The 27,245-nt window shown below is 38.7% G+C and overlaps 1 protein-coding gene across 1 annotated transcript in view; it reads left to right on the forward strand.

Annotated features, from left to right (window-relative positions):
- The window catches only part of LOC140361187 (protein Aster-B-like), a 76,616-nt gene that overhangs the window by 18,225 nt on the left and 31,146 nt on the right, over positions 1 to 27,245 (forward strand). The window contains exons 3-4 of the mRNA XM_072446906.1: positions 9,678 to 9,942; positions 18,765 to 18,785. Coding sequence (XP_072303007.1) covers positions 9,678 to 9,942; positions 18,765 to 18,785 — 286 coding nt within the window. The remainder of the gene's footprint in view (positions 1 to 9,677; positions 9,943 to 18,764; positions 18,786 to 27,245) is intronic.

Consider the following 27,245-nt stretch of genomic DNA (forward strand, 5'->3'; position numbering starts at 1 on the left):
ACAAACTTCTTGCTCGACCGGAAGTGTGATTACAACGGAAGTGCTGATCCGGTTGCCTGACCAGCCATTCCCAACACGTTTTGGCAACTACTTATCAAAACTGTGTGTGGGTCTGGGGCTCGACTGCTGCGTTTCAATTTCTAGGGCGGAGTTTAGAGCAGAGACAGAACCAATCACATAAACCCAGAAGTGACGCAAAAACACGACACGCTTAACCGGATATTACGTAGCCCATGTCAACAAGGCGTGTTCCGCGTTATCCGTCTCCGAACGCAGAAAATGTCTCCTGAATCGTGATGACGCCCTTCGTATAATCGCATCTAACGCACGTTCATCACGGCGAGTAGAGCGGACTTTCCTGATTGTTCAAACCGAAGCGAGAGCAGAAGTAAACACTCGGTCACGAGCCGGGTCACGAGCCGGGTCACGAGCCGGGTCCACCATCTTGAATGTTTTGGAACGGGGTGGAAAGCGCAACTTCCGTATCTCAGTGTGACGCATTAAAACCTCCGCCTGGGATTGGTCGGTAAATGGAATACCGACGATTTCATTGGCTCTGACTCCGATTCTAGACCCTTATGCATTCGAACAGAATGTGGGCGGGGCTGGCGGGTCAGGCAACTGATCCGGGGCAATAAGAAGAAAAAGTGGGCGGGGCTGAATGAGGTGGATCGTTTCAAGTTGAGATGGGGAAGTTAAGAAGTCTATGGTAAAAATCCCTGTTTAACTGCCTGGTTTACTGTTCATCTCTCGGGGCCAATCCACATGAAACAAACTGACACAAAGTTCAGCGTCTTCTCCGTCTGCAGAAATAAACACAAGTGAAATGATGTTTTCACGCCAGCCTCAGAAAGTGGTGCGACTCGGCTCCAAAAACAGCATTGTCGTCAGCTAAAAGGATATTACACCATGAGATTCATGCGACGCCTTTGTGGAGCCAATCTTAAACAAATAACGATACGGTTCAATGTTTTGTATGATTTGTATTTGAGATTTCTTTCAAAAAACAGTACATTTCCCATAGAGTTACACAGGCTCCACCCACCATCTAAGATTATGACATCATCGATTGTAGAACTTGAACGCAAACTTCTTTTTAGTCAGTAATTAGCCATTTTCAACAGTTTAGAATGTTTCCTCAATGATAATGACTTAATATTTACCGCAGGTTTAAATAATAATTAGAAAAACATGAGAACCTTGTTATATGTTCTTGAAGCGACGATATAATCAGAAGAGCTAAACAAATGTGTTTAAAATGAGTAATTTCAGTCAATATTACTACAAAAACTGTCAAACAACCAGCTAAATAGAGCACTTTATATTCAGATTATGTCATAGTAACTTTCAGAAACTTTGATTTGTATAAAACTGGTCACAAACTAACAAAAGGAAAGTGATTTATTAAGACAATGCTAATGAAAATGCTGTTGAAATGTGGATTTCACTGGGAAAAATGGTAAAATCCTTATTCTTCTTTTCACAATCGAGCGCAACATTGATATTTTAAAAGTCAAAAACATGGCAGAGAGTCTACAACAGTCTTGGCAGTCCAGACTAATGACCCTTTGCGACGACAAAAATCAACCGTTTCCAAACACTAAGCGACGTTGAAATAGACTTTTCGCTCCACGCGCCATTATGTATTTACAGCGGCCTTAGTAATGAATGCGTGTGCGTCTCTAAGTGCATTTTTAGCTCCTGCCTCCGTCCAATAACGTCACCTCGCTCTCTCATCAGTTCCACCCGCCGCGTCCTCATTGGCTGCATCCCCGGCACTTCATCCTCGACTCAGGGCGCCGTTGGCCGACGCGGAGGCTGGCGGGGGCCGGCTGGAGCGTCGCGATTGGCTGCCGTGATCTCAGGCCATATTGTATGTAGAGAGAGAAAGAGAGAGAGAGAGAGAGAGAGAGAGAGAGAGAGAGGGAACTGTCCCAGGGGAGGGAGGTGGAGAGAGAGGGGGGAAATCTGGGTTAGTCGACAGAATGGGATCGAGCGGGCGCAGGAGATGGAGCAGACAAAAATGTGAGCACGGTTTGGATCGCAGCGGCGAATGGATCATGCTTCCCAAAAAGAAACAATGTAGTATTAAGGAAGACATGGTAACGATACACTATTGTATACATGATTATTTTGTGATTTAGAGAGATGAAACGTAAGCATTTTGGTGCGATTTTGTTTCCTCAGACGTAAAGTAAGTCTGAAAAATCTGGCCCCCTGGAAAATAGAATTGGAGACCCCTGATTTAGAGACTTACTTCGGTTTGTATTGTCTTATTGTCATATTGTCGGTTATGATTTACACATTTCTTTACTTTTAGTCAGACAGAAATACATCATACTCAAGGAGGTTGTCTGACTAAAACATGTAAGATATAGATTTAGAGAGAGAGTACGCCGCCTGTTTGTAATGTCTGGATGGATATGTTTTCTTTCTTTATTTATTTCATAACATATATTCATATAAGTTCATTATTGGTGACAAAGAAGGAATGAAAACGAGCAGAAAGAAGAGCAATCTTAAACTATCTGCCCCCTTTTCAACTTGATACTGAGATTTTAAAACACATTACAATAAGGCTAGGCAAAATAATATGTCTGTTTGCCGTAACCTGACCGACCTGTTTTGAAACTAGCCGACTGAAAAAAAATATCAGCATTTTGTTGAAAAAACGTCTAAATCTTTTATTTTTCAATTATTTCGCCGACTCACCGACCGGTCTTTCCTGACCCCCCGTGGTGAATATTTTTATCACGCTGATAAACGTGTCTTTCATCCAAAAGGACTGATATCGCATCACGTGACACGTGCGCGTCCACATTTTCAGTCCTCCACATGTGTCTGTAATAGTATACACGTAAGAGTCGTCATATTGCCTTTAACTAATTGGTTTACCTGTTGTTGTTGTTGTTGTTTTATGGCGGTTGGCATCCAAGTTGTTGCATTACCGCCAGACTTTATTGGTTTACCTCTGTCGGCGCCACTGCAGTCTCCATAGGACATGTGTTTCTCTGTCAGGGTGTGAAATTTGACTTACGCAGATGCATTCTGGGATCGAAACATGCCCATCAGCGTCATCACAACAAACATGGCGGCGCCCATGTCCCCCGCATGTTCCCCCTGCTCGCCTTCGCTACCACATTAAAGGATAACGACGTACAAAAGGTCGATTGAAATATCTTAAAATTGTGAGATTTAGTCTCTCGATCGGGTTGATAGAGACATTTCCGTCATTGACTGTTGAAGCCTGACCCCTGGTGGTCACTCCAACTCAAAAAATGACAAAATTTCGATCTTTTTTTTTTGCCTTCAAAGTAAAAAAAATAAGAATTTGCCTACCGTCCGACCCAGATGAAAAATGTTGACTCGGGTTACAGCAAACAGACAATTTATTTGGGGTAGCCTAAACATTTACTATTTGCACAGTATGGCAATATTAAACCATTAATTATTGGTATTTTTATTAATTTTTAACAAAAATATCTTGAAAAAGATGCATTGTTATTGTGAGTAGGCTCGCTTTTCCACAGATCTGACCTGTAACTTGACCTGTCGGGGCCATCTATAAATGTCTCCAGGCAAATAGGTACGTTTAATGCCGTGCTGTGTTATATAAATACGCAATAACATCTCCATGACGACAAGCAGGTGGCAGAAAAGTAACACCTTGAAACTATAAAGAAATAGGGCTCCACAAATATTTGATTGTGATTGCGTATTGTTTTGCGGTTTTGGTTTTGATCGTAGGATTACGTTTCGATTCACAATTTATCTTTTTTTAAAGCATTTGAGAGAAGACGAAAATATAAACAGCTTAAATAAAAAAATAACCAAGAATCCTTTGCATTTAAGAATGTGTTAATCTTTGTAGAGGTCCAAACTACAGGGTTGGCAGTGTGATAATGTTATAAAAGAAGATGATTATTATTGCAGTCCTTGTGTTTGCAATTGTTCAAATAACTTGCAGCCCAATAATGAAATGACAAGTTTGACACTATACACACTAAAACATGAAAAAGTAGTAGTCATTTTGCAAACTAATTTTACGACCAGATCCTCCAGGTCCAAAACTAATGGAAACAAAAGCTCTGTAACTATTATTTATATTCATTATTTTTCATGCTTTTATTCACTGCAGCTCATTGGATGTCAAAGGTCAGGAAAGAGGCAACAACAGCGTTAGAGACACATAATAATGCACTATAAATTACAATTAGCACACTCTGAATGCTGTGGTGTATGTAAGACTTATATGTAAAGAAATCTGTTGCTCTCCAGAAACATAATTCTATTGGATGAAGGCGGCATAAATACTGTATGTATCAGCATTTTGAATCTGATACAGAATAACAGAATTTTTGTTAATCAAATGTGACATTTTAAGATGACAAACGCTCAAGTTAGCATCTTACAATCTCGTTTAGTCTAAAGTATTTTCACTTTTTGACGTTGTTTTGGCCAATGAATCTCAAAAACATTTTGGGCAGCAGCAGATTTGGTCAGTAACTGTCACTTTTTCCGAATTCTGTTTATCATTATGGACTTGTGATACTTTTCATCTACATCAAACTCATTTGGGCCACGGGCTGATTTTCTACGCTCAGGCTGGGTCGCGGGCCGAACATAACATAGAAAATAAAACAATAAATAGCTTTATATAGCCTAGTCATAGTTCAAGGTGAACACAAATCATATTCATTTCAGTTCATGTTCATGCAGCAGCAGGAACAGAAACATGGACTTTTGATATGATTTCTGATATGAAATGTTGATGTCACAGACCACAGACTCAATATGAGCTCACTATTTCTTATCTAGTTGACTAATTATTCATAGAGTGACTCAAATGAGTGCATTGTGTTAGTGTTGACACAGTCATGTTCATACTTTATTACACACTGACCTGTGTTTTTACCTGTGGCTCCTGATCTGTCCAGGTTTGCTCTGATTTGGATGTTTTCCTCACAGAGCATCATCACAGAAGTTTGTTTTCTTATTGTTAGCTCCACATTAGCGCCACTTTTAGCACAGCTCCAACGTCCACAAAACCGTCTTCTTTCTTTCTTCCACATGTTTCACAAAACCACACGTCTCTTTCCCTGCTCAAACCTCTGTTCAAGTCTGTATAGTCTATAGTCTATATATCTATCAGAAATGATTAATTATAAATGAGAAATGTTTGGCGGGCCGGATTAAAACATCTAGGGAACAGATTCGGCCCACAGGCCACCAGTTTGACACCTGTGATCTACATCGACTCACTCAAAAAAAAAAACGATACTCATAATGTACCCTGCATTGGTTCTGTATCGTCAGGGTCTGAACACAAAATAGAACAATAAACTTTACACAATACTTAAGTGTAAAGTGTATTTTATAAAGGATTGTAAAAAAATAATTAAATTAAATTATTAAAATATATATATATATATATATATATATATATATATATATATATATATATATATATATATATGTATATAAATAACAGATAACAGATACACATAGACACTCTTTTGATATTAGTATTGATACTGAAAAAATTAAACTGTATAGTGTTTCGAGTTTTTTTTAGAGCACTACAAAACTCAGCAAAATATTGTATTTCCTATTGATTATTCCGCCACGCCCATTTTTGTCTATTTTCTTTAAATACCATAGACCCATATTTTATTATTCACTTATAGATATATATTGTTGCCTCATGTATGTATGACTGAAATAGCAAGTTAAATGAACATAACAAACTGGAGCAGCTCAAAGCAAAACCGTGTTTGAACTCGCAGCAACAACAAAAAGAAAAAAGATAAATAAAATAAAATTGACTTGAAATTCATCTATTCTACACCACATAATCTAACCTGGTCAAAACTACTCAAATTAAGGCGACATGCTATGGAAAATAACCTTTTATGAGCATCATATTCTCACTCAAAGTTGTATTCTAATTGATTGGTGCATGTTTGAATAATCCTGCATTGACCTGCATTTGATACTTCAGAGATTATTTGAAAAAACATGAAATGAATAAATCATACATATAAGGTTAAAAAATATTCAGTTGCCATCATTTAAAAATAAAGAAAAGTGCTATTTTCCACTGTGTAATATCTTATAAAACTTATATCTTATAAACTGGAAGACGATCAATCTGTATCTTTTACAAAGCCGTTTCAGATCAACATTGCATTATACGACGAAGAAAAGATAAAATGATGATCTACTTATGTTGCAGTTTAATATTAAATTCCAGGAAAAAACAACAACATACATATACCTCCAGACATTCCCTTCAAGCCTCTTGTTTATCCACATATTTACCTGCCCTAATGACTGCTGACGAACACATTACGCCTCTAAATATGCCGACTATTTCCCCCCCCCGCATCCTGTATCGCGTTAAAATGGAAAATCTGATTCAATTTACTGGCATTTCAGCACATTAGAACCCCCATTACGCCTGTGCAGACACATTACCCATCGCTGATTTTCCGATAATCCAAAAGAAACACCTGACTGTCTGAACCTTAACATTGTGTGTGTGTGCGTGTGTGTGTGTCTGTCTGTGTGTGTCTGTCTGTGTGTGTGCGTGCGTGGGGGTCTTTTTAAAGGGGAGGGGTCTCGCGTGGTGTGACCGTGTGGCTTTACGCGCGTCAGCCCGTTTCATTCATGCCGCTTGTGAATTAGCCAGCGTCGGGAGGGGCTTAAACGCGGACAATGCCCCGAGCAGCCGCTAGCACACTTCCCTCTCGTCCAATCGGGTGCGCGGGTGGGCTTCGCGGGGGTGGTGCTGAGGAGAGGAGAGAGTAGCGGGGGCTATGCGGTCGTCGTCGTCGTAGCAGCCGAGCCGATCGCCTTTAAAAAGACACAGAAAACAGCGGGGGGAAGAATCGCTGCGTACCATGGATTAGCTAGCATTTCTTTTGGGAAGCTAGGTTTTCGTTTGCAGGCTAGGATTGCATGTCCCCTCTTCTTCTTCTTCTTCTTCTTCTTCTTCTTCTGTCCTGCTCACTCACATGTCTCCTCCTCTTCACGCTCTTGAATGAATGGCTGAATGAAGCGGGCACGGGTTGATGCGATGGGCTGAGGGCGTCTATCTATGGCTGCCAGGTTGGTTAGCGACTCTTTTAACAATCACTGCTTTTACCGATCGTCCGATTCTCCCTCTTTCTCATTAGCGTTTTTGTCTTCTTCTTTTTTTTGCCGTGGCGTCTGTTGTGAATGTAGAAAATGTGATCGGATGTGTCACCTTGCACCATTTTAAAATCCGAAACCACATCAGAGAGTTTTGCAGGTCCCTCGTCAAAATCTAGCATGGTCAGGTCCGTGAAAACAAAACGGAAAAAGCAAAGGTATAACATGTTGATCGTTGTGTTTTTCTTGGGGGTTTGGGGTTCTTTTCACGCAACATTTCAGATTCTGTTACAGTCAGGCTGATCTGGTTAGAGGAAGCAGCTGTCATGTGTCAATACTGGCACCAGAATATGTCCATGCAAAGCTACTGATGCTAAATGTGCTCACGGTTGACGTAACGATGGAAGCTGGTAGTGCTTAGGTTGACCTTTGCACCCTGTGTTGTTGTTGTTGTTTTGGTGGTGGTGGTAACCTTTGACTCAAGGCAGTAGTTCTTCTGAGAGTAGTTACAAAATAGTGTAGGGTTGATCCAAAAAATGAAAAGTGAATTACAGCTTTCTCATGAAATGGTTGGAAAGGAGTGAAAAGGCAGCGCACGAGGACAGGATGACTCTTTCAGCAGTGCCATGGTAACGGATCAATAATGTCACGTGTGATATGTTACTCTGAGTCCTAAATAAACTGATTTCGAGACAAAAATGTTTTGGTAAATGTGTCAAGTTAAGCCTTTTACCTTTGACAGTTCTGCTTTGTCGTCTGTGGCTCTTCGGCTGTTTACATCGAGCTTTGTCCTGATTGTTTAGGTGTAAGACACTTTTAGACGTTGTGATTTCAGATTGGCCCTGGTGGTAGATACAAGGTGTAACCACAGACTGTGGCATCGCTGACACATATTTCACCCTCTTGTACTACGCATCCAAATACTGTAACATAACATTTCTTGCATAAAACACATGGATGTTCACATAAGATAAGAGTGAAAATTCCACGTTGCAAGACAAGGACAGCAGTGGAATCAAAATATGCTGTCCAAAATCAATTTGCTTAACAATAATATAAAAATATACTTGAGAAATAAAATGTTGATTTTTAAATTCTGATTCAAGAATAGGATGATGATAATAGTATTAAGTACAACCCTGTGCAGGTTCAGTAAAACTGTATTCAAGGCTTCAAAACCATTCCATACAATAGGTTTTATAATATCTATGTTTTCCTATAGAACACAGGCACACACTGTTTTCACTGACCCCGGAAACACATTTACTGTTCAGAGCTGAGGTCGATTTACTGCCTCTTCAATCTGACCATAGGAGTATGTAAGCTCTAACTATAGCTTTTATATCAGGAGAGTGAGCTCATAATGCACAACACACTCTGTCTCCATAAAGAGCTTACAGCTCCTAAGCATATTCATTCTATTGTAGCCACTCGTCTGTGTCTGATAATCAGTGCTGGGAATTTGCCTTTCAATCAACATGAAAACAATAATAGAAATATGAGCCTGAGTGTATTGTATAGCCACAACATAACAGTTTGTTTTTCAGATGTGTATGGATATTATATACAGAATCCAACTGCAGCGTGTATGTAATTCAAGTATGGCTGATAGTACAACTGCATTCTCTACAATCATGATCAAATACTAAAGAAAAGCCTCTACACCAATCTTCTTCCAACTTTACTGAGTCGCAGCACACACCATTTTTAGTTGAAAAGAGCCACTTTGACCCACTTTATTTTAGCAAATGAAGTTGGCTCATTGTGCGCAAAAATATTTGTGACTCGTTACTTCATTGGATGGGCCTTTTCAATGCCCTTTGAGGCTTTACCATTTTGGCTTTGGTCCAGATCTGACCGCTATTTAAATTGGGACTTTTGGTTCAAATGTTGCACAGCAAAGATAGAGCTGGAAGCAAAATTATATTACAAATAGGCAAAAGATAAAACCAATAAACACACTTTGTTTGGGAAAGTGTCTCTGTGCTCCTGGTCCACGCGTGTATGTGGTCCATATGATAAATATAGCTGGGCTAATTCACAGTAAACTTGCTGAAACTTTCCTTGACAGCTGCTACTACAGCAGGGCTGTTCAACATGAGGCCCTGGGGCTAAATCGATTCAAGCGATTCAATCTGGCCCACGACCCCTTGTTTACTGGTTTAATTCTGGGTTAGCACTTGTTTAGACCTGGTTTGGTCTGATTTAGTCCCTGTTTAAGTCTGCCTTAGACCTGATTCAGACCTGGTTAGTACTAGTCTAGTTTAATTCTGGTTCAGTACTGGAAGGGCAATTTTCCAAAGCAATGTTGGTAAAGTATTGTGTGTTATTTCACACAAAAATCAAATGTATCAGTAGTTATTTTATTGCATTCACTCAATTTATTGAAATGTGCGACCAATCATGTTGTTAACATAGTGGGGTGTTGTGCACCTCCGGCCCTGAGGCCTTGGCCTTCTCAAAACTCTGGCCCCTTGGGAACTGTATGTTGAATAGTGCTGTACTACAGTGATGTTCATGTGTTATGTGCTGTGTGTTTGCAGTACTGCCACTAACTCCCACCGGAGCACCCCAGCCTGCTCACCTGTCCTCCGTAAACGCTCCCGCTCCTCCACGCCTCTGCACATCCCCGCGGGCGACCGCAGCAGCACCATGGTGGAGAAGGGCTCCGACCAGGCCTCGGACCGCTCCCCCACGTCCCCCGAGCAGCAGCAGGGCCCGCAGCCTCACCACCAGCGCTCCTACTCACAGCCCTTCCACCCCAACCACACCAACAGCAGCGGCCGCACCGGGGGCAAGAACTCCAAGGTGAGATGGTTGAATAGATCCAGAGATTAGGCAGATTATTGTAGCAGCAGTGAGAGATGCTAATTAGCTTGTTTTACTTAGCACGTAGTAACACACGGTTTTGTAATAATACATTAGCAACATTGAAATAAACCTCGTACATTGAATTTAACAGATAATGGGACAAGCAACTAACGTTAGCTTTTCTATCAAAAGGAGTGCTTTAGTTAGCACCTGTCCTTAGTACTAAGTTAACTTAAGCCACCCAAACGTTTTTGCAGTTTCTGCTTGTGTTTTGCAGTTTGATATTATAGACCCTCCCAGTGCATGTAGCAGTAAAACACCACGTTCCAGAGCCTGGTACGATTCCATATATTAGCTAACGCCAGCGCTAATGCATTTTCAGTGGGAGAATTAGTTTGAGCCTCAAAACATCACAAACTATGAAAAACCAGGACAACTGAAAGCACTCGACCACATGTGAGTAACACCAGAGCAGAGTTCAAAATATGTTTTTACCACTTGTAAAAGCGTTTTGAGTAGATTGCTAGCTCCGGGATTAGCATACATTCTAACAACCTCTTAACATTTCTTAATTACTGCAACTGCAACAAGCGGGTGAAAACAGTTTGATATAAAAATAGCAACCTCACGTCTGCGCTGTCTACAACAGACAAAATTATCTTTTTTATTTGCTGCTCCATTAATCAATTAATAGAATAAAACTTAAACACAAGACCAAGCACAATGCCTACGTCACGCCTGGAAGGGCCTATGTAATGTGACAAATAATGACATTTGTCCATAGACTGTATACTAAACAGCAACATAAAGCCATCAACAATAGTCACGTTTAATCCTGTAAACTAAACGCAAAAAGAGCTATTTATTTTCATTATAAAGCACATATGAGATAATTAATTAGTTACTGCATTAATATTCCTGCTTGCTCACATCTATTTAAATGCTCTAACTGTTTGCAAAAAAAAAAGAATCTACCCACACAGATGTTTTTATAGTCGTGCCATTATTATGTTTATCTTTTATTTCATTTTTTTCACACTCGTATGCACCCAAAATGAATGATTTAGCCTAGTATCCCATTCAACACAAACATACCTCTGCGTTGTACTTTGATTTCCCGTCACCACATGACATTTCATCCTTCAGTCTTCTGTGTGTGTTCTTTTCAATGTGTTTTGTGCTTTTCTTTCTCATGCATGCTATAGACTCACAAGCGGCACACTAAAGTAAGCACCATTCTTCTCTTCGCATCTTTGCTTTTGCCTGGGAACATCCACAACCCTTCGCAAAGTAACAATACGCGTTGGCCCGTCACGATCAGTACTATATTGATTACTCTCTCTAATTACAGATCGACGCACTGCTCAATAGAAAGAAGAGAACATGTCGCAATGTCAGATTTGAACATTATTGTGGAAAGAGACATGATTTTCCACTTCTATAGTGTGTGAACAGCTTTATAAACTCAAACGTTCTGTGTAATAAAGTGAAATTCAGTTCACACTTAGGTTTACTCTTTTGGAGTATAAATGTTGTTATTTTTGCTTCTACAATATGTGTTTTTTTGTTCCTACAATTACATTTTGTGACCTGCATCATCACAATTTTTTTTAATCAAATTAATTAAAATTAATTTTGACATGCATTTTAATCTATAGTATTGATTTTTAATATGTTTTGGCTGATTTTCTGTAGCAAATAATATATAATTTTAAAATTCTGACAGGATCTCTGCGACAAGTTGTACCCCGCCTAAGGCCCAAAGTCACTGGGATAGGCTCCAGTCACCCGCGACCCCGAAAGGGAACAAGCGGTAGAAAATGGATGGATGGAAAATCCTGACAGGCCAAAATACATGGTAAAATATACATTTGATTACAGGTCAATGTCCGTACACTGATAGGGATGACATCACGATTTAAAGACTGTGATTAAACAACAGTGAAATATTGAATTTTCTTTTATTCCCGTGGTCTAACATGTTACTGTTCCTCAAGTTTGTGACTTGGCTTTACAAATCTGAACACAAAATAAAGTTAAATGTGACCCAAAAAAAGCCAGATAAATAAAAATCTTTACATTCAGGTCTATTTTTGTGCTATATTTTGAACAAAAAACACTTAATTTTGCTTCTAAAACTGTCACAATTATCATTTCTATGGATCTTATGATTTTACTGTGACCAGAACAATCACAATATAATCTTAACATCCCTATACACTGGTGAATATTGACCAAAAGTATCTGATTGTTTTTCACGTTTTCCTTTTCATTTTGAACATCTTTTGGTCGCAGCCGTGACTCGACGCTCTCTCTCGGCTGATCTCATGTTGACACACGCATGGCCCTTGTGTTTCTCTCTTTATGCATGCTCTCTCCAAGTCTTCTGACAAGCTAAACCCGCTTAAAGTAAGCGACACCGACTGCATTTAATCTCATTCTATCACCGCCGTTATCGATTTACCGTCTGGCTCAGCTGTTTCGTCAGTTTGACTCGTTTGGCTAAAGCGAGTTAGCTTGTCCCAGGCTAAAAAGCAGGGATGGGCCAATGTGGAATGTATTTATTTATTTATCTATATATATTTATTTATTTATTTATGTATTTATCTATTTATTTATTTATTTATTGAGCCTATACCAATATCCGATATTTGAAAATACCAATATTGGAATTTTAAAGATTTGAAATTTCATAGCAAGGCCCATAAATCCATGTTGAGTTCAAGTGACGTTCACAAACAAATTTTTACTTCAGTAAAAATAATAATAATAATAAAAAATAGATAAGTAATGAATAAGTAAGTACATAAATAAATAAAACATGAATAAATAATACATACATACATAAAAAATAATACATAAATAATAAATAAACACATAATACCAGATAATAATAAATACATAATACCAGAATGTATTTACAATCAAATCCACTTTTTTCACATCACGCATTTTAAAAATAAATGAATAAATGCTCAGGGGTCTCATCTATAAAACTTTGCGTGAAATTCTTACAAAAAAATTTACATTCTAACCTCTTCAGATTTGCTCACTTCTCATTACATTTCGCTCACATCACCTCCTGCCTCATTCCTGGAGCTATTTGTTGACCATTTTTGGCTCATTTCCATGTACATTTTTACAGTTCATTTTGCTGCTCTTCAAAAAAGATGAAACCGGTCCAATCAAAAGAAAATAGCAGTAAATAAATACAAAGGGACGTAAATATGAATTAGGTCCGAGATATCCTTAGGGGGCCAGTCCATTCAAAGCTTAAAAATAAAATAAAATAACATCTTAAAATCAATTCTAAAGGAAAGGAAACCAGTGCAGCGTCGGAAAAATTGGCGTGATATGATTGTGTCTTTTGTTCCTGTTAAAGAGTGTCGAAGTTTAGTCTATACAGACTGCGAGAGGCGAAGATCGTTCTCAAGTTCTTTATTTGATGAAAACAGGGAAAAACAGTCAAAACAGTAGCATGTTGTTCGTCTTGCAGCTGAGATTCGACTCTCCACAAGATTTAGCTGTGTTTTATATCGCTGTTGCTTGGGTCCGATAAAAATGGCCTGACCTTTGCTATGACGTCCGCTTTAAGATTGTTTAGACTAGTCCACAGATAATCAGAAAATACACAGAATAGTTAAAATACACATAATAGTTAATTGTGACCCATATGCAGCAAGATCGTCTTGACTCATGATAAATAGGACACAGACGTGACAATAATTTGATCAATATCCACAATTCCCCCTTTTGATCACATCCACATGTGATCACACTAAAGAGGCGCCAGACGCAACCTCAGAAAATAACAGAACATAACCCCCCCAAAAACATATAAAATGTTTAAAAATCTAATTAAATCATGATAAAATCAAGCAAATCCTTAAAATAAATAATTTTGTAAAAATCGGTGTGAGACAAGGAGTATCCCCAGTTAGTGTAAACACATGGTGGGATATACTAATCAGATTAGTCAGATTCTGGAAAAAGTATAGAAGTCTTGTCACTATCAGAGTTAGATTCGTGTTTGAGTAATAGCATGTGTAATCAGGGTCAAAAGATAAGCAGGATGTCTAGTAAGAGCAGATGCAATCCAGCGTACTATAAGTGATCTAAGACAGCACAGCATACAATCATAATCAATACACAGGCAATAACAATAATATTGGTGAAAAACAGAAACAGTGCCAGCCCAAGGCCCAAAGATGTGGTATAACCAGGGAGACCACAAGGGGCAAGGGTGGTGGATGATTCTGGCTTGACATGGATTGACTCATATTCATCATTTGAGGTCTTTGAAATTGGCCAGGTTGGTTTGGGGCCATTTGGTGTTGACCTCTTTGTGTTTGCCCTATGGGGCAGTCTCGAGCCCAATGTCCAGTTCCAAAGCAGTTTAAGCACTGATCAGGAGTCACGCTGAACCTGTTTTGTCCTCTTCCAGCTCCTGCCCCACGTCCTCTTCCACGAGAGAATGAATTACGTTCACGTCCTTGATTGTAGATGATTTCTGAAGCAGGTGTGTTGTTCTTTGGTCCTGTGGCGGATGGGACGGCCTGTGGTTGTGTCATAGTGGGTTGTACTTGTCCCAGGACCATTTTAACCGCCATAGCAATCTGTTGGGTACTGTCTGACACTGGGGTCTCTTCTGTTGCCACAGCCATTACCTTGGCAGACTTATTTTCCTTCTTTTTATCATTCACCTCTTCTTGGAGCTTTTTGAGTTGTAATTTGATCGTTGCCATTTTCATTTTTTCCATATCCTAATTTCGTCCTTTTTTCCCCTTCAGGTACTTAGCAACGTGATGTTGGCAGTTGGCATCAAACTCTTTTTCTGTCTTTGAGTAAAGACAACAACAACATCAGCCAAATGATCCTGGACACATTTAGATCCTAGTCCTTTTACCAGAGTAGAAAAGAACATGAGAGTGTTGCCAGTACCAGGTTGTATGGGCTCTCCAGTTGCATCATGGAACTGTGCTTTAGCTCTTTACTTATCTGTAAAGTAGTCTTCATCATTTTTCATTTCCAGAGCCAACAGTGCGTCAGGAAGGCAGGTGGGATACATTCCTTTAAGTACCTGAGTTAACTGAGGCTTTATGGTGGCAAATGATGTGGATGCTCTAACTGGAGCATGAATCTGTTTGGATACTTCAGAACGGATCCTGGCCGCCGTATTCTCATCTGTGGCTCTTATAAGAATTGCAGACACATCTCCCCAGCAAAGTGTTTCTCCTGCAGTATTCGTGGTCAATGCTCTGAGGAAGGCCGGCGCACCTTGTGTCAGTTCGGGCAGTTTTAACATCAGCCCTTCTAGATCTTTCAATGCGAATGGTTGGTACACTTCTTGGTTACTTGCAGTCATTCGGAGAGGTGCAACGAGAGGAGGAGCCTCTTCAGTGCTAGAAAACTCATCATCTTCTTCCTTGGTACCCTTGTGGACGGGGAGCGGGTGAAGTTCTCCACTCAGGAAAGCGTCGTTGTATCCATGTTCATCCACCATTCCTGTGAATGCTCCCACCACATATTGATTTGGTGTTGACACAAATGGGTCTGAACCTGTTTTCTTCTGTTGCTCCAATCCTCTTTGAATGTGGAGTTTCTGCTGTGCTTGCTTCTTACTTTTAGCTTCTATTAGCCCAGTTCCTAGGACTGTGACTGGTTCCCCCTTTCGTCCAAGCTGTTTTTCTTGTTTCCTGCGTAGCTCAGCCGCCACTTCCCGTTCCTTTTCTTCCAGTAGTTGTTGTAATCTTCTTTCTTCATCTGTGTCTGAAGCCAATCCAGGTGGTGACCATGCATTGGTGGCAAGTTGATCTTTTTGAGCCACTGTTTGCTCGAGCATGAATTTGGAGATGTGATTTTGGCTGGAAACCAATGTTGTCAAAGCTAACACCTGTTCCTTCAAATCCTGCATCTGTCTTTGTTCTTGAGTGGGTTCTGACGGGACCATAGTCAGAGTACCCGAGACTACAGCATGTTTTGATGGCAGCTGTGGTATGGTTCTGGTTGTATCTCTTATCATAGATGAATCCATGGATGAGCCCTGCAGGGGAGGAGCCGCTGGAGTAGTGTGGGGAACTGTTTTTTCTTGTTCCGTTTCTGTCATAATTGTCTTCAGTTCTTTCGCCAGTTGTGCATATGCGCTATGATGTTCGTTTTCAGCGGAGGGGCACTGCAGTTCTCCTTTGGCCAGAGGTAGGGGGGGCGCTATAGCTGTGACGTCGACCTTGTACCCCAGTCTGCTCGCTCTCCTCATCTGTTCTAGAGTCTTCATCTTTGTTTTTGTTATTCACTCCAAAAGAGATGCTCTTATCGGCTCTGTTTTTCTGTTTCATTTTGTTTTTTCTGATTGTTTGATGCTCTTCTGGTTTCACCTGAATATTGGGCCAGAAATAGTCTCTCTTTTCTGATTAAAATGTCTTTTGCCATTTTATGTAGTTTCACTTGAAAATGATAATTTTTCTTCATGTTCTTTCAGTTTCTTTTTGTCAACAGTTTTTCCTTTCACTGTCCAAATCTGATGTGTTTTGTAATGCAGGACCTTAGATTGATGATATTCATGAATACAATTCCATTATTGTTCTGTGGGAGCCACTGCTTCATCACCGTGATTAATCAATCTTTTCTCTGCATATTTTTGGAAGAGGTTCTTCATGTGTGTTGTTTGCTTTTTTGCTTCCTTTGGGTTTTGTTCATTTGCACGGATTGTGTTTTCGAGATCCTTCAAAAATGTATTTATTTTGAATGGAATAAGGTTCATTTTATTTAATTTATATCTTAATTTAAAATGTTTGATTATTATTATTATTTGATAATAAAAAAGTGTGGCAGTCAGTGGTATTTCAAAAACAAACAAAACAATAAAACTAATAATAATAACTATTATTATTATAATTCGAACAATAATTATAACAATAATAATGAAATAAAAAACGTTTAGGGAAAAAAAATATATTAAAATTAAAATGTAAAGATTTAAAATACAAATAAAAAAACTAATTTAATAAAAAAAAATATTAAATTAAAAAAGAAGAAACTGTAAAATTTTAATTGAATACAAACTTGAAAAAATTAAATTAATTAAATAAATAAAAATTCCACCTAGCCACAGAGGGTAGTTAATCTTGTCAATAGAGTGCTTTAAGCCAAGTAATAACTTTCTTTGTTCCCTTTAGTTACCTACACGTCCCATGTTTTATTTTATTTTTATTCATTTTTTCCCGGGGTCCAACTCCCTTTTAAATCAGTCCAACTGATTGTCTAAACTAATGAGCTAACAATCACTAAATTCATACTTGTGCAATGTGGAAAATTTAGGTCAAGTTTTGGCAAACTTCACCAATTTAGCATTTTCAATGTGCAGATTTTCGTAATAAATCCAAGAGGTTTCTGCCTTACTTTTGTTGAATGTCCCAGTCACAATTGTAAGTCAAAAATAAACTCTTGTCTCTCTCTCGTCTCCTCTTGTCTCTCTTTCGGCTCGGTCCTTGTTCTCCCATCATTCCCAGCTGAACCGTTACTGGACGCTATGCGTCGTCAGCCGACATCCAGAAGGGAATCGTTTAGAGCAAAATTCAGATGTTTCCTTTCCAAGCACGATGAGAGACCCGCATCCTCCACCAATTCTGTCGAAGTTTAGTCTATACAGACTGCGAGAGGCGAAGATCGTTCTCAAGTTCTTTATTTGATGAAAACAGGGAAAAACAGTTAAAACAGTAGCATGTTGTTCGTCTTGCAGCTGAGATTCGACTCTTCACAAGATTTAGCTGTGTTTTATAAAGCTGTTGTTTGGGTCTGATAAACATGGCCTGACCTTCGCTATGACGTCTGCTTTAAGATTGTTTAGACTAGTCCACAGATGATCAGAAAATACACAGAATAGTTCATTGTGACCCATATGCAGCAAGATCGTCTTGACTCATGATAAATGAGTGAAGACACAGACGTGACAATAATTTGATCAATATCCACAAGAGCCGTGCGCCGCAGAGTTCTGGACTGTAGTCGGTGAAGTTTAACCAAAAAACAATTTGCAAGATGTCAGAATCAAATATGTTGCAGTGGTCCAGGCGTGACAAAATAAGAGCATGCACGACTTAAAATATATTTTTAAAAATAATAATTTTCAACGCCAAGGTTGGTGACTGTGATTTCTAAGATGTATCTGGGAAATATAATAATTGGTAGTACGATTGTATAAACTTATGGTTATATATGCTGATATTTCAATTTTGACTCATTAATCTGTAAAAAAAAAAAAAAAAATCTGCTGTTTTCAGCCTATACAATATCACTGTAAATGTGTCGAAATCAGTCAATATCGGCCGATACCGATATTGGAACCGATATAATCCCCCATCCCCATCAAAAGGATGTTGAAGGGCAGAGTAAATTATATCTGACGTTATAAAGCAATGTATTATATCAAAGAAGAAATACTTTACGTGAAAGTTCAATGAGGGCAAGCTGTCTTTAGATGAACACAAATTATGAAAAAAATAATTTATAACACATACTATTATTTTGAGAGACCTAAATTTAGTTTAGCAATAAATAAATAAATGCATACATAAAAAGATTTAAAAATGATTACAATGCATAAAAGAAGTCGACTTCCATTTCATATTTTCAGACATTTTGGTGACATAGGACTAGTGTAAAAAACAAAACAAAAACATCTTTATCTGTACTCTGCTTGAGGGGAAATCATATTGATGATTTAAAATGTATTTATCGCTAATGTATATATTTTTTGTGTCTTCTTGTTTTGATTTCTGGCCTGGTCTCTGCTGCGGCCGCATCACTTCCCCCGACAACAGAAGAGTCAGAGCTGGTACAATGTAAGTTCTCTTTTCTAACATGTCGAGTCATAAACATTCCAATGTGTGATTTATTATGTTTGTTGTTGTTTTGTAAAGACAAGGAATTAGTGGCGGCTGAAGCTTCTGAGAAAAAGTGTTTTATTAAAATGTTATGCTGTAAACTACAAGAAGAGGGCGCTGTTTCCCTTTGGAAATCAGAAACAGAAATGGGTTTATTGCCATTGTCAGTAGAACAGAATTCACAAACTAAAAGTAAAGGCTTTAGTTATTTGCAGGAATAATTTATCCCTACACGTAATTCTTTAGAAAAATCTGTTTTCTTATGAAGTCACAGAGGCTGCAATTATTGATAATGGTCAGATTTTTGGAGTTAAATGAATTGTCGGATTACTTTCTGAGTATTCTCATCAGATTCTGCAATTTGCATGCATTTAAAAAAAGCGTCAAGCTAAAGAAATTGCATAATAATCATATTTTGGTGTGCATGTGAACATAGCCACTGTTAAATGTTGAGTCTTACAATCGGCTTGTTTTTTCCGGTTTATTCGAATGCACAATGCAAAACAAGAAAAGATAATACGGTCAAACCCATTTAACCATATTTTCATTTGATATTGAAGTGCTTTTTATAAGACATGTATTGGTCCTGTCAATACGTTTGGGTCATATTTAGTCGGGCTGTAGTCGATTAAAGACTACAGCCTGACTAAATATGAACTTCTTTGTTGACATAAGACTTGCCCTGTGCATTAAACTCACAATTAAACACCACAATTTGAGCTAAACTTTGCTAAAACCTCATAATCCCAGAAGAATATTTAGTTGGCTGATTAAAAATGTGGTCGAAAGACACCATCAACCTGTTAAATACCTGAAGGACTGACTAAATGTAGCTATCGACTTAAAAATAATGTAAGAGCGTTATATTGCAAATGAAAATATTGTACTAAAAATAATAATATTGAAACTACTTTATAAGGACTGGGTGATTTGGGAAAACAAATCTAATTGTAATTTTTCTGGCAAGTATTGCAATTCGATAGATAAGAATAGGTTTTTAATAAAAGGATAATTATTTATGAAGAGAGAACGTTTCTTTATCTGTCAAGACTAAGAATTTAAATTTCATATTTGCACAAAATTCACTAATGGTTCACTTGTTCCATTTGGTACAGGACTAAGGGTTTTGGTCAACTTCAAATTATGATTATTTTAACATGGGAATCATCAATATTCAGGGCATTTTCACAGTATTATTGTTTTTTTTTTTATGACAGAAACACAGAGGTAGAATATATTTAATCATTTAAACGCCTCCAGGACAAGAACATGTTTGTACAGAGCTGAACTACAGCATGAGCATGTTTTATGGAGAATAAGACAGGGTATTTTGTTGTTTTTTGAGGACATTTGCAAATTGCGTTGATTCAAATTGTGATTTTGATTTAATTTCCGTCACAATAACTTTAAAGCAAGATAATTCTGGTAAACCCTTTGCTAATGAACACAAAATACTGCCTTCTAATGGTCTAATGTGACAGAATGAAACACTTAAGTAGTCAATACCATAAATGACCAATACATATGTTTATTTAAATGTTCATGTAATACAAAAGAAAAGGCCCAATGTTATAATCTGATTGTCGTAACGAATACCTAAAATAGTTGAAAATAGAGGAAACACTGGCAACATGGAGGAATTAAAAGGTTCATATCATATTTCAATGTGTTCGCCAGTGCGTCATTTCTGCAATTAAGTCTTTAAAAACGACAAAAAAAGCACATACGTTAAGTCATCGGGTCAGTTCAATTTTAAAGTCACCCCGAAGTAACACCAATGCCGACCGGAAAGTGCTTAACGTAGTCACTGAAGAACTGTTTTCTGACTCTTAAAACAGACCATGAGCTGAGAGACGAGGTTTTATCACTCAAACAGAGCAGGAACTGGCCCTAATGATCAATTAGATTAGATATCCCGAGATGGCACGCTATACGCTCAAATGTAAGGGCAAAGTCAAACATGTAAAAGTAAGTTAAATACATTATATAAGTAGTTTGGCATCTAAACAACTCATCGATGAATCAAAAGAATAATTTCTAGTTGAATTGATTACCAAAATAATTGTTACCGTATTTTTTTCATAGTTTTGGCCGGGGTGCGACTTATACTTATATTTATACTAATATACTTATACTTCGGAGCGACTTATATGTGATATTATTTGTTATTTTCACACTTGCAACCACATTTCATTCTCCAGGGCAACTTATATATGTTTATTTCTTCTCTATTATGCATTTTTTGACTGGTGCGACTTATAGTTCAGTGCGACTTATAGTTCAGAAAATACGGTAGTTGCATCCCTACTCTGCCACTCAAAACTCTATCAGCTGTAAAATAACAATCCAATCCTACAAACAAATTCTAAAATGCATTTGTTTAGCAGTTCGTGTCGTGGCCCTCAGAAAATGTGAGAAATTTCAAAAATAGGAAATGGTCAAAAGACATTATTACAAGAAGTGACCGCTTTTACCGACAAGGTCCCGTTAACATTGTGGAACTAAAAGTGTGTCAAATTTAAAACCATGATGTCAATAATTACCCTATGCAGTTGCACAAATGGTGTAATTGCCTTCTGTCTATCTCTAGAGCAAAAAAATAATAAACTTTTCTAATCTACATAAGCTAAACATTAGTCGTAAATGATGTCTATACTTTCTCTATAGGTTCATTTTGGTTCATACTTTTCTCAGCTCCATAGTACCACATACAAGACAGTATAATCACATGACATATTCAATTATTTCAAAGGCAGAGTTTCCCAGGAGAGAGTTGCCTGCGGGTCGGCAAATGTTGCACAGCTGGTTTCCCGCCCAGAGCCAGCAGGGGGCGACGACAGACACTTCCAATGCTCCGAAAATACACGTTTAAGCATCACAGGGACTTTCAAGGACGTTTAATAGTCCCACAAGCCCCTTAAATTCACAATATTTCACATGGAAACTTTCCAACGTTTCCACATTTTGAAACCATTGTTTGTAGCGATTATGAATTCGATATTCACTTCCTGTCCAAAAAAAGAAAGAAAAGTCACCACAGATGGTTCTGGGAGAGAGTGACCACTGTCTTCTCCAGCTCGTCCCAGAGACATCACTGGGGGTCAGATCTGTAGTACCGTATTTTCCACACTATAAGGCGCACTGGATTATAAGGCGCACCGTCAATGAATGGTCTTTTTTTTGATAATTTTTCATATATAAAGCATATAAGACGCATTGAGTGTCGGATAAGTCAGTGAGTTGAACTTTAATAATGCAGTATGCGCGGAAAGTTGCCAGCTTTTCATCGTAATCTTGGAAGTTGCTGCGAAATATGAATTCATCCATATTTAAGGTGCACTGGATTATAAAGCACAAAAAGTCGTTTTTGGGGAAAATTGACGGCTTTTAAGTGCGCCTTATAGTCCGGAAAATACGGTACGTTAGTTTCTGCTCGCTGCCAATGATTTAACTCTTCTCAAACACACTTTCCCATGACCACGGGATTTGTCCTTCCACATGGCTGTTTCAGAAATCGGGTTTAAATACTGTGCTGTAGGAGGCTCGACTCTGTTGTATTTTCTCATATTTGTGGACAGGCAGAGTGAGAAGGCTTTGAGCAAACAGAGCTGATGTTGTCTGTCCTGTTACAGTTTGTTTACCTCCTTTGACAGTAGCTTTTGTTCATCTGTGCAGTGAGGGATGATCTATCGTGCTGTGTGCAGTGTGTTGCTCGAGGGCAGAGTCGGAGACACTCTGTGGTCCAGTTGCAGTTGAATCCCTGTAATGTTCAGTAGCAGGAATTGACCCGCAGAGTCGTTACTAATCAGCATTTATGAAGTAGATGTCTGTTTAGTTGTACTTTTTGTCTTTGGACAAATTCCACTTAATTAGACCCTGCTTTTCATAGAATACTTTAAATGCAACTGCGTGATTTAGTTACACAATATTTTTTTCAAAGACATTACTTTTTTATGCCAAAGATTTGATTAACAATACATGGCATTTGTGTGAAGGTTTGGCCAAATATAGAGATATCGGACAACGCTAATATGTTTATTGATAAAACCTTATTTTACAATATTAGGCAAAGCTTTAATCCAATGAAAATATTGCAACTTACTACATGTATTACACTCTAGAAAGTAGAAGCTGTATACAAAAGATACAAACACATTTTCTCTTGTTTAATTCTGTTGTGCTTGTTAGTTGAGTGTTAGGGATGAGAGTCCACACGAGTTAGGTCGACGTAAAGGAGTTGAGGCTCAAAATAAGAGGTCTCAGAGCTGTTCCTCCCCCATTCTGGAGCGGGGTGATGAAGATGGTCCCGGGTCACTGCGCCTGAGGAGACGCCCCAGCGACATTGAAGGATGGGTCAAATGCAGAGGACAAATTTCCCTTCTGGGCCTTTAAAGACGAGTCTAATCACGGTGCAAAAGACCAGCGCGTCCAGCATCGGGGAAGTCAGCGCATACCTGCACATTTACGTGTCTCTGTTTGCCTGAAGCTCATTGTTGTCATGGAAATACATTGGTCCAATGACATGGTTCATGGTGCGGGGTTTGGGGAGAATGCAGAGCGAAGTAAACAGTATCTAGTGGGTATGCCGCTGCACAGAGCCCACTAACATGTGAGAATGACCTTACACACTTTGTTCAGACGTTTGCTGTGCTTTCCTGTAACCCCAGATGAACACGGTCCTCATTTGCCCTCTCTGAACCCTCCCATCCCCCAAACAGTATGTGGGAATAGAAGAGTGCCTGATAAGACATAATAAGGAAGGACTGAGAGAGGTGAAGGGGTGAAGATGTGGAGGAGTGGAGTTTGGCACTGACTGAGAGAGTGTTTACACCTCATACACAATCCTCACAGAACAGCTCTGTGTGCGTCTGAACAGATCCAGTGTGAAGCCAAACGCCTCTGTGAAGAGCCACTGAAGACATGAGGATTGTTCCTAGAAAGTCAAGTTAAAACAAACATCCAACTGAATGTTACATGAGAAACACAAAGTATACAAGACTTAACCATGTGCAATACCGTCATATTCATGTGCAATTACTGTCATGCTCACAAGCAGTTAAGGCCATATTCATGTGCATACAACTGATGTAAATAAGAGTGTTTACTTACCATTAGTATTAGTATTATTTAGTCTTAAACTAGCTATTTTTACTCTACTTTATTTTATTATTATTTTTAATTTATTTTTATTTTTATCTTTATCATTTTATTTTATTTATTTATTTATTTTTATTTATTTTTTATTTATTTTCCTCCATTCCCTATTAAGATATGAGAGGAGTTTTGTTTTGTTTATAAGAGTTCTTCTATTAAGAGTTTGTTTTCTTCAAACTTCCTATAAGTTATCTGCCCTTTTCCTCTGTATCTACTGCGTTGTAACACAGGAATATCTTATCTTATCTTAAAGAGGTTATGTTATTTCATCTATCGCAGACTGCCTGAAAACACATACATTTAAAGAGCCTTTTGTGACGCACCCTTGATATATATATATATATATATATATATATATATATATATATATATATATATATATTTATTTAAATTTGTGTGTGTTTCGATTGTGAGAGTAAACATTATTGACGATGACTGACCGTGAAATCTGTCATTAAGTTTCATTCACATTCACTGTTAAAAATACTGTTTCGCAATATTCCTGTAGGATGTGACGAGCTCAAACCTTCTGATTAATAAAGTCAAGATAATGTGACTTAAGCTGAGACACTACAGGCCAAACGTTGTCCATTCTGCACCAAAATATATTTAATAATTCCATTGAATCTGCATTTATAGATGTAAGATTGTTACTTGAAAGGTGTTTTCTCAAATGCATTTGAGAGACATAAACCTCAGCCCTTAAAGAAGCACCTACACACACCAAACTTTACCATCTTTTATTTAGCAAGATTTGAATGAACGTACAGAAGGATTCGTTAATATTAAATTCAAAGCCATTTATTCCAGTTATTTCCATTATCTTGTTTACTTAAAAAAGGATTAAGAAATGTAAAATACTAGTACCCTCTGTGTATTTTTTTGCATCCATTATTATTATGAAACTTTATTTAACCAGGTAAGAACCCATTGAGCTCGAAACCTCTTCAAAAGTGACATGGGGCAATCGAATACGTCCTAAAAAATTTAAACCTGGTTCAGTTTCATCAGTTTTCATATTTGCATGTCCCAAAAACATGCAATTTTGGCAATTTTCATACATAAAATACCTTACCAGATTTTTTCCTATTAATCTGCGTTGTCTTGTCTCAAATAGTCAGATAAAAGGTATTTTTCATTTCAGGTTACCTTTGGATCATAACTTCTCAAACAGTCATGATTGTTTTTTTAATGATTATATTGTGTCATTAATAATAATCATGGTCGGTGTAATTCCTGATTCATCCAGTCAGTGTTCCATCATAGAAAAAAGTTCAGTTTTACTCATCTGGACGTGTTTTGAAAAACAAGATGTTTTGCCGTCATTCTCAAGTCCCTGGTCTGGGAGCTTTTCAGATACTCTGAGCTGCGTGAGTCTTACCCTCAGGGAGGAGAATACAGTTGTTCCTCTTGTTCTATTATTTGTTTAATCTGTTTTAGTTTCACCTGAAGCTGATCTTCTTTGTTTCCATGTCAGCCCTGTGTTGGGCCATAACAATCCTATTGTTTCCTGGCTGCAGCTCCCTCGTCACTGATGAGCACCTGATTAGCATGTGACTGCTCGTTTTGTTGAAGAGGGACCCTTTTTTTTTTTTTTTTTTTTTTTTTTTTTACTAAAACGGCCTCTTTAACTCCTCTTTCAAACCATCTCTTCTCCTGCTTTGATTCTTCACCTCACCGTTTTCAAAAGAGTGGTTTGTGACTTTAAGATGATGATCCGCAGCGCTGTGTGCTCCTTTCCTTCTGTGTTGATACAGCCTGATTACTAATCATAACTATTAATTAACAAATACTCTTGACATCCTTAGCCCTTATATGAAATATAGAATCAGATATGTGTTTAAAATAATTATTTATTGCACTCCCCATTTTCCTTTCCTATGCTTTCTATACAAATTAGCTCGCTAGGCCATTAGAAGAGAAATAAATTAAATTACACTTAGAATGTGCAAAATTAGCTTTAAGTGCATTTATCCACTGGACTAGAATCCCCAAGGAAAGGCACCAGCACAAAGAGGCCATAAAGAATCAAAGCAAAAGGCTGTTTGGCTACTGCTAAAATTAGCTGAGTCTGCTAAGCTTCATTTATTATTTAAAATCTTTTTCACGGGGCCCTGTGTAAAAACAGCCTCCCCTAGTGCTATTTCTGTAGTTACATCACACAGATGGGAAAACAGGCACCAGGCAAGTCTTGCTCTAAAACCTACAAACCAAGTTATAAATCTGGGGGTAATAATGGACTCAGACTTGAATTTAACAAAATCAAGAAGATCAGCAGCTTTTTTACCATCTAAAAAACAATGCCAAAATCAAAAATATAGTGTCAAAACCAGATTTAGAGAGACTTATCCATGCGTTTGTCTCCAGTAGATTAGACTACTTTAACGGCCTGCTCACTGACCTCTCCAAACCAGCTGTAAAACAGCTGCAGTACATCCAGAACGCTGCTGCTCGGGTCCTGACTAGAACCAGGAAGTATGATCACATTAGTCCTGTTCTCAGGTCTCTGCACTGGCTCCCTGTGGCTCAGATAAGAGACTTTAAAGTAGCTCTGGTTGTGTACAAGTCTCAGGGACCGTCCTCCTGCTGGTGCCAGAGTCAGGACTAAACATGGACCGGCCTCCTGCTGGTGCCAGAGTCAGGACTAAACATGGACCGGCCTCCTGCTGGTGCCAGAGTCAGGACTAAACATGGACCATCCTCCTGCTGGTGCCAGAGTCAGGACTAAACATGGACCATCCTCCTGCTGGTGCCAGAGTCAGGACTAGACATGGACCGGCCTCCTGCTGGTGCCAGAGTCAGGACTAAACATGGACCGGCCTCCTGCTGGTGCCAGAGTCAGGACTAAACATGGACCATCCTCCTGCTGGTGCCAGAGTCAGGACTAAACATGGACCGGCCTCCTGCTGGTGCCCAGAGCCAGGACTAAACATGGACCGGCCTCCTGCTGGTGCCAGAGTCAGGACTAAACATGGACCGGCCTCCTGCTGGTGCCAGAGTCAGGACTAAACATGGACCATCCTCCTGCTGGTGCCAGAGTCAGGACTAAACATGGACCGGCCTCCTGCTGGTGCCAGAGTCAGGACTAAACATGGACCGGCCTCCTGCTGGTGCCAGAGTCAGGACTAAACATGGACCGGCCTCCTGCTGGTGCCAGAGTCAGGACTAAACATGGACCGGCCTCCTGCTGGTGCCAGAGTCAGGACTAAACATGGACCAGCCTCCTGCTGGTGCCAGTCAGGACTAAACATGGACCGGCCTCCT

The sequence above is a fragment of the Eucyclogobius newberryi genome, unplaced genomic scaffold, assembly GCF_026437365.1.
Source record: "Eucyclogobius newberryi isolate DKJ021-1_F unplaced genomic scaffold, fEucNew1.0.hap1 SCAF_15, whole genome shotgun sequence".
Lineage (NCBI taxonomy): Eukaryota > Metazoa > Chordata > Actinopteri > Gobiiformes > Gobiidae > Eucyclogobius > Eucyclogobius newberryi.